General features: G+C 39.9%; 1 protein-coding gene across 1 annotated transcript in view; it reads left to right on the top strand.

Moving 5' to 3' along the window:
* Positions 1-8,725, top strand: part of MAP3K4 (mitogen-activated protein kinase kinase kinase 4) — a gene marked incomplete at its 5' end in the record, with an annotated part of 53,862 nt that overhangs the window by 11,645 nt on the left and 33,492 nt on the right. The window contains 5 exons of the mRNA XM_010153842.1: positions 3,383-3,529; positions 5,351-5,508; positions 5,857-5,991; positions 6,409-6,508; positions 6,598-6,681. Coding sequence (XP_010152144.1) covers positions 3,383-3,529; positions 5,351-5,508; positions 5,857-5,991; positions 6,409-6,508; positions 6,598-6,681 — 624 coding nt within the window. The remainder of the gene's footprint in view (positions 1-3,382; positions 3,530-5,350; positions 5,509-5,856; positions 5,992-6,408; positions 6,509-6,597; positions 6,682-8,725) is intronic.

The following is an 8,725-nucleotide window of genomic DNA, read 5'->3' as shown; positions in this document are numbered from 1 at the left end:
TCCCTCCCCCCATTTTTCTTGATATACTAGGATTTTGCATGCCCTTATATCCAAAAGCACAGTACCTACAATTTCTGTCTTAAGAGTCATAGTAAAATAAAGCATAGCATGGTGTATTGTGATGCACAACGTATCCTTTTTTCCCAGAATCTGGGGATATTTTTTTTGCCCTTACATTTTGTATTCTCTTTGTGGACTTAAGTAGAAATGACACTTTCTTCCTGGAAAAGAATGTGTTTCTTACAGACTCTTTTGGTGGTGTACACCGCATTGCTAATTACATTGAAAAAATGAATTCAACTCAGCAAATGCTTGCTGTCCCACACAGTATTTCTGAACAGTCAAAGGAGCTGTGGAGGATATTTCATAAATAGATCTGTTTGTTTCCTGAAGAGTTATAATCCCTGAAATCGTGGGCAGGCTCAGAGCAGTCTCTGGGTCCTGTTTTGTTCTGCAAGTTTACAGAATATTACAGAATTACAGAGAAGTCTGGGTTGGAGATACTGTGGTGCAACCTTCTGTGCTGGAAGCTGGGCCCTATGTTCGGTTATCCAGGACCTTGCTAGGCCATGCCATGAATACTTTAAGAGAGAGAGAGAGAGAGAGTCCACTGCTTGTCCAGCAGATCTTTTCCAGCTTTTTTTTTTTTTCTCCCAGTAAAACATTTTTTTGTTGTATCCAGACAGAATTTCCCCGAAGGAACTTGTGCCTGTTGCCTCTTATTGGGTCGCTGTACATCCTTGCGACAGGAGTGCCCTCGTTTCCTCTGTAACTACCCTCTAGGCATTGGAAAACTGTGATTAGATTCCCTTTGCATACGCTCTAGGTTGAACAAACCCGGTCCCTTGAATTTTCTTGTGTATGCCTGTAGCGCAGTGCAGTTTGGTTTCCGGAGTGATTGACATAGTGGGTGTCATTTGGGGCACTGAGACCTTTAAATGTCTCCTGCTTTTTGGTACCATTCAAAACGTATACCAGTACGGTTTGACTGTATCAGGTATACTCGTCCAGATACTCAACTTTTCCAAGGGGAAGTTAAGGTTTTGGATTACTAGTAAGTCCATTTTACTTAAAAAAAAAAAAAAAAAAAAAGTCTGTTTTGCAAGAAAAAACATGCACACAAAAAGAAAGCCTGCACAGCTCATACACTTCCTACAGTGTGCATTTCCTCCCACCCTTTCTCACTAGCTTCCCCTTTGTGAGCCGTATTATCCACGTTTCACTTTTAGCACCAGCTTTTGTGATCCTGAAGATGCTGTGTATCGCAGAGAGCTGTTCTCTTTTAATGGCACTTTGCCCTCTGTGGTGGTAGTGTCGTTCCTGAACAGTTCAGGGTGGCTCTCAAGTTCTGCATTTGTGCTGAGAAGTTGAGGGGGTGCACAGGCACGTGGGTTATTTCTGTTAGGGGGTTAAATTAGGTGCCGTCTGCCTGTCATAACCTGTGTTGAGTGTCTTACAGTGCCATGATCTGCTGCAGAGTAACTTTCAGATCTGTCTGAATCTTTCATACCAGTTTGAGTCTATCTGCAAAAAGGTAGCAGATGATTTCATAAAAGCTTACAAAAATCAGTGGAGAAATCAGGTCAATACTGCTGGAAGACTTTTAGCTCCGGATCATAGGCTACTGTAATAGAGAAATGCAATTTACAAATAAGTAATTCCTTCCTCAACACCCATTTAAGTCCGTAGCTAGAAGCACAGTAGCATACTCTGTGTCGACGTAGGTGCTGATTTCCTAGTTACCAATTCTGTTACCCACTCGCCTGTTAACACATGTTCAAATGCTAGCTGGTTTTCAGGATTAAAGAAGAGGCCATATAAAGGATGTGCATTTGGATGGGGAAAACTGTATCTGATGATCGGCACTCTGGCTAGATGATCTGAACAGCCTGTGGTAACTCCTGGAATTTTTGGGTCAGCAGTCCTTATGTCAGCCATCAACATTTTGAGCAGACTGCTTGTGGTGTGGCATGCATTGACTCTGAGGTGCTCTGGCCTACCTGCACGGTGAAAACTCGCACCTTCGCGGTTTCTGATAAGTGACGGACACCACTTGGAGCTGGGCTGCAGCATACTGACTAGTAATTGCGTTCTGCTCAATCAGATTTTAATATAATTGTAGGTCACTTAGCATAGGTGTGATGTAAATTTTGGAAATTACTGGATCAGAAAAATTGGAATGTTTGGTGACAGATTGTTATTTTATAGGTCAAGTAAATACTGAACGGGTGGGGGGAAACAAGAACCAAACCATCAAAACGCAGGAAACCTTCTTGCTCTAAACTTGCAGTTCCCTGGAGGCTGTGTGATCTGCCCCACCTGCTTTGCAGAAAAGAATTCATTGTACACACTCCCTAAGCAAAAGGCACCCCATCAAACAAACCAGTAATAGTGGTAATAGTTTCAGTTGAAGCTGCACTTGCTTTCCTGTGCTCATCACAGACACTATTTTTAATGAAGTTTTGCAAGTATTTTATGTTGGAATAGACAAATATTACTCTTTACAAGTTTTGGAGGTGAACTTTGCTTGTATCTGTAAGATATGCCATACTGTATAGTAAAGTTTTCTGGATAAGTGACATTGCCAAGTCCCATCTGTCTCTGTGATGGGTAGTTAAATACCAATTTTAAATTCTTTGAACAAGTTCTGCTTTTCTTTGTGGATCCAAAGGCAAAAAACTCCAGTAGGTTAACACAGTACACTGAATATGATTGAGCGATAAGTGAAAACTCTGTGTTCATTTTCAAGTACGTCATGTTAGAGATATAAATGTGTCATTAATGGATTTCCACCTTATAAAAACTGTTTTGAGTTTTTGTTTTGGGGTTTTTTTCCCTTTTTCACCTAACTACTGCAAGTTTTAAATTACACAGTTTGAAGTTCAGCTTCTGCAGTTGAAAAGATAACTTCCTTCGTGTTAGCCTTGCCCGGGGAAGCAAGAAAAGAAACACAAACTGTGTTCAGGTCTGGTGTGGGTTTGAGGGCTGCGGACACCTGCCCAATTGACAACGAATTTTCCGTAGCACAGCTTTTCTCACAGTTCTCTAAGCACCTGTCAGACACATTGCATATTATTCCTGACTTCCTTCGAGTGGTGATTTGATGACTGTGAGCCCCCTTGCCCACTTCTCAACTTTGGAACCATGCAGTAAGTTGCTAGCTGTGGCCCTGTGCAGGGAATGAATATGCAAACTCCATTTGCTGTTATGTGTCAAATGGCATGATGACAGTTAAATAATCCTGGAAAATCCTGTAGAAATTTTGTAGTGATAAACTAACATATTTAGAAAAACTGGACTAACAAACTGAGCTTTTTCTTCCCAGGGAGAATTTAAGAATAATGTCTTGACCGATGGCAGTTTTTGGGCTTTTCTCTTGCAGCTAGTGAGAGAGTGTAAAGAAGTTCTGAAAGGTGGCCTGTTAATGAAGCAATATTACCAGTTTATGTTACGGGAGGTGTTAGATGACTTACAAAAGATTGATTGCAACATTGATTCTTTTGAAGAGGACCTGCATAAAATGTTAATGGTAAGCTTCGAAAAGGAGGAAATTTGTGGAGTTCTAGTGGGTGTATTAATCTGAATACTTCTAACGGAAATCTGTTGTCCCTGTTGGGTATAGGTCTTGCTAATATTTCTGATGTTGTGCTCCAAAATGGTTTAAGGATTTCACTTTTTGTAGGCCTCAAAATGGATGGTAACAAGACTCTCAATAGGAATAAATATGTCTGGCAGTTTGTGCCAGTTCAGAGTTGCCGGTTACTGTAGCACCGGGAGCAGGGGAGGAAGGCTGGATGAATGGTCAAGATTGTCAGAAAATTGGAACAGGATGGGCAAAAAGAGCTGAAGGAGGTGATCTGGAGTGAAAATAGGGGTAGGGAAAACTTGCAGGAAATCAGAAGATTAAGACAGGATTAATGAGGGCTGAGAGGGGGAACGTATTCTTTGCCTTTTCTGGTGGACTCTTCATATAGTCAGACAAGGTAGCCAAGAAGAGTACTGTAGGAGGAATTAGGCTGAGAGTGAAAGGTGAATTAAATAAAGTCAGGAATGATGCTACAGCCTGACAGTATGTGGACACACAGCACCTGCTTAACCCAGAATAGAATTTTCATGTTTTCCGTATCTACTCCGCTCTCGTGAGACCCCACCTTGAGTACTGTGTTCAGCTCTGGGGCCCCCAGCATAAGAAAGACCATGGACCTGCTTGAGTAGGTCCAGAGGAGAGCCGTGAAGATGATTGTGGGCTGGAACACCTCCCCCTGTGCAGGCAGGCTGAGCCCGTTGAGGTGGTTTAACCTAGAGAAGAGAAGGTACTGAGAAGACCGTATAGCAGCCTTCCAGGGCTTAAAGGGGGCCTGCAAGAAAGATGGGGAGGATCTCTTTATCAGGGAATGTAGTGAAAGGACAACAGTTTTAAGCTGAAGGAGGGTAAATTTAGATTACATATTAGAAAGAAATTCCTTGTTGTGAGGGTGGTGAGGCACTGGAACAGGTTGCCCAGAGAAGCTGTGGATGCCCCATCCCTGGAAGTGTTCAAGGCCAGGCTGGATGAGGCTTTGAGCAACCTGGTCTAGTGGAAGGTGTCCCTGCCCATGGCAGGGGGGTTGGAACTAGGCGATCTTTAAGGTCCCTTCCAACCCAAACCGTTCTGCGATTCTATGATCTTGGCAGTGTGGTCTGAAAATACCTGAAACCAGTGTCTTAACCATATCTAAGGAGGGAGATTGGCTGGTGTTACGGCTAATTGAACTAAAACATGGTAAAATTGCTGCTCATTTTTTGCACTCAGTATGATCCTGAAGGGCAGATGTTTGAAGAAGTGTACTTATCTGTATTTTTATGTTGGTGTAAAAGAATAATAATTAAAGGTGATAGATATAGAGGAACACAAGGTATAATGTAGAATCTGAGAAGGCTATTCACTGCACTTATCCATATCCTGGAGGATATGTTCAGATAAAACCTTTTGGAGTAATCCAGTTAATAAAAGATTTAGAAACTGTTTTTCAGTAGTTCAGCTTTAAAACCTCTGGCTACTGCGGGTATTCACTGATACAATGGTGCATAGCAGCACAGCAAGAAAGGTGGTGACACCGCCAATATTTTCAGAAAAGTGCCACGAAGGCATAGTATTTAATACTTCACTATCGCTTTCTACTTCCTGAGCCATAAATTACACTTTTTGTGTGGAAACATGTAGCTCTTTTTCAGTCACAGCAAAGGAAAAATGTTGTAGAAGTATTTGCTGTAAGTTGTATAATATTGAGATTGTTGATATGAGAAGTTATAGTCCTTAGTTACATTCTGTGTAACAGTTGCTGTTTAAATTCTCTCTTTCCACGTACAGGTTTACTTTGATTATATGCGAAGCTGGATCCAAATGCTACAGCAGTTACCTCAGGCGTCTCATAGTTTAAAAAATCTGTTGGAGGAGGAATGGAATTTCACCAAAGAAATAACTCCTTATATAAGAGGAGGTGAAGCTCAAGCTGGAAAACTGTTCTGGTAGGTTTTCTTTAATTACTCTGCTTACAGTGTTAATTTATACCAGATACATATTCAAGTCAGCGCTTGTTCAGGGTTCCCAGATTGGGTGCCCTGAGGCCTCAGTAAGCAGTTGATAGTCTTTGTGAATTTATCGATTATTACAACGACTGTAGCTATAGGATGAAGGGCAGATTGCTCTTCCCTAGCTCTTAGGGGAATGACTGCTCCTGCCAGCCCTGTACATGTAGAGGAACTAAGGGCCCCCAAGCTGCTGCTTGTTTCTGCAGGCGGACTTGGCAACGTGGCTCTCTTGCGTTGGACAGTGTAGGAAGAAGTTTAAGGTGCCATGCTACCTGAATAAGGCTCTGAAGTTCCACCGTTTCTGTTTTTTTTTGGAATGCTGCTGAAATCTACAGGAATGTTTTTAGATTCTGGACTACAAGACAGTTGTGATGAATTTTGGGCCAGTGCCGATGACAGTACTGCATCAGATGAAATCAGGTATTAAGCCCTTGGGCTTAATAATAATATACACACTCGTGTTTCTATACCCCTGACAGGTACATACTGCATTTTATTTCTTAGAATGAAAACTTCTCACGTATAAGACTTCAAAGACTTATTGATGATATTTCTGTCTGCAGTAGTAACAAAACACCATTTTGTTCATTTGAAGCCTGGTAACAGTCGTTATAGTTCAGGGTATGAGGGATTATTTATGTAACATTCTTTAAATTCAATTTTTATATCCTTATCAAACGTGCAAGTTCAGTTATAAGAACAAGAAATGTTTACATTACTGTCTTTTCTATGCTCTTTCTACTGACATACATGGAAATAACTCTTATTTTCTAATAACCGTAAAAATGCAGTAAGATTTATTAAAACATTGTCACTTCATTCTTACCAATGTTTCAGGAGGTCTGTTATAGAGACCAGCCGAGCACTCAAAGAACTCTTTCATGAAGCTAGAGAAAGGGCCTCCAAAGCTCTTGGTTTTGCTAAAATGCTGAGGAAGGTAAGTTAACAGTAGAGTCTCATCTTACTTATATGCTTTCAAGAAATTTAGTCTGAAAACTTATTCTTTTGTTTTGTCGCTACTTGTAGGACCTTGAAATAGCAGCAGAATTTGCACTGTCGGCCCCTGTGCGAGATCTTATGGACGCTCTGAAAACAAAAGAGTATGTGAAGGTAAATTCAGTTTAGAGGTGTGAAAGTAGAGTGGGGATGCTAAGCAAAATGTGAAAGGACATTTGTTGACATACTTTCAGTGTTTTAACGTGGCATCTATATCTCAACATTTGAAATGTAATTTGTTTAGTATGGTAGCACTCACACTGTTTTCTGTACCTGGGTTTGTTTGAGTGAGAATGCTAGTCTGTGTTTTGGGATATTGGTGTCTACTTGTCTTCCCAAAGATTCTCTTGGGGCTTAGGAAAAGCTGTTTCAGTAGTACTCAGTCGTTTGCAAGGGGGAATAATAACAGTAGGTAGTGTGATGAAAAACAAATGCTTTAAAGTTTGAGGTAAACAGACACATCGGTAAATGGACATGTTTAAGTAGGTAATCTCAGACTACGGACCTGTGTTTTGTGTGTTTTGTAACGCAAAAATATTAGTGGAGGTCTGCTTTAGTGAGCTGCCTTGAGAGCACTCAGGCCGTGAGAAAGTCTGGGACTGTACCATTCCACAGTGACGGTTGCTAGTCAACTGTTGTACAGCAAAAGTAGGTTAAACTCTCAGTGACCAACGTTTACTGTTCTATAAATTCTCGTGTTTATGGTTTTGCACTTTATTCCTTTAAAATTGCTAGGTTAACAAGTCTTTATTATAGTTTGAATTCAAGAAAATAAATTGCTTCAACAGATTTGGATCTGCTGTTCTTTTTTGTCCTTCCATACATTTAGTACTTATTTCCCCATTGGGAATTATATTCTAGTAACTTTTGCATGACAAAATTCTTGTTAGATTTATATAAATGATTGCTTAAAGTAGAAATTGGTTTGAGGGAAGACTGACAGGTTCATAAGAGCGAAGTTCATAAAGGGTTGTTAAATACATGGATGAAACATCTGGCTCAGCAGGACCCTGGTGTGTGAATTGTTTAAGAGTGGGAGGATGGTCAGGGGAATCAGTATGTGTTTACTTTTTAAAAATATTTTTCCCAGGTATCCACTCTTGGCTGCTTTAAGACACAATACTAAATTTGGCAAACATTTGGTTAAAAATAGTATCAGTGTTCTCATGCGCATGCTTTGAAGGAAAAACTGAATCTTGAGTTTGAAAAATCTGTGTAAGCGCATAGGTTAAAGAATCTAGATAGATTATTTGGATCTCAAGATTTATCCCTCTTCATGTATTACCTCTGCCTTTTCCTCACTGCTCAAAATGGCATGTTTTGGTGATTAACACTTCATGTATTGGCCCTTCAACATCATGTAGGGAGTCTATATGTTTAACAGCCTTTTCAATCAGGTGCTCATTAGTTTTGGCGACCCATTTTAGCTTTCAGTAACAGAGATCTAGTTATTACATTGACCGGTAGATTATAATGATTTTAAGTAAAAAATCTGGCTGCCTAATGGTAAAAATGTTGAGTCCAGCGTTTTGTCTTAGCTCAATGACATCAAACTCTGAAAAGAGAGAATTAAACTCGACTGTAAGTCAGTTATCTCATGTCAAGTCACAGGTATCAACTATTCTAATGTTTTCACAGTCGGATTCTGATGCCCGACTTTGTTACCGTATTTTAACCATGTGGCACATATAATACAGAAGTAGTTTTTATGTGGTAGTATGCAGTTAGAAAAGAGCTCTCTTATTGGACTTAATTAATATGTCATGAGTAGTAAAAGAATAACAGATATTTTTAGCCATATTTTTGCTTAGTCTTATCTTTAGTAGCCATTGAGAAGTGTTATGTGGGTTCTTAGAGATCCTGAAGGAATTTCTCTTCTTTCAATATTCCAGTCTTTAACATGTGTGCTTCATAGGTCTTAAATTAGTCTTGTCTTACTTACTTTTTAAAGCATGTGTATCTACATTATATACAGGTTTATACAGTATGTATGTGAAATCAGACTTTTTTTGTAGCAAGATTCCGTAGAAGAATATGTAGAAGGGTCAATTGAAGGTGTAAGGAAAGATGCTGCTGAAAGTTGGTGATCTAGCAGATTTCAAGACAATTTCTTACAATGTATTTTGACTTTTGGTGCAAAAATGGCTGAATGTATTGT

This window comes from Eurypyga helias, unplaced genomic scaffold (genome assembly GCF_000690775.1).
Source record: "Eurypyga helias isolate BGI_N326 unplaced genomic scaffold, ASM69077v1 scaffold626, whole genome shotgun sequence".
Classification (NCBI taxonomy): Eukaryota; Metazoa; Chordata; class Aves; order Eurypygiformes; family Eurypygidae; genus Eurypyga; species Eurypyga helias.
Note: the sequence above shows the minus strand (reverse complement) of the source record. Positions and strands in the feature narration are given on the sequence as shown.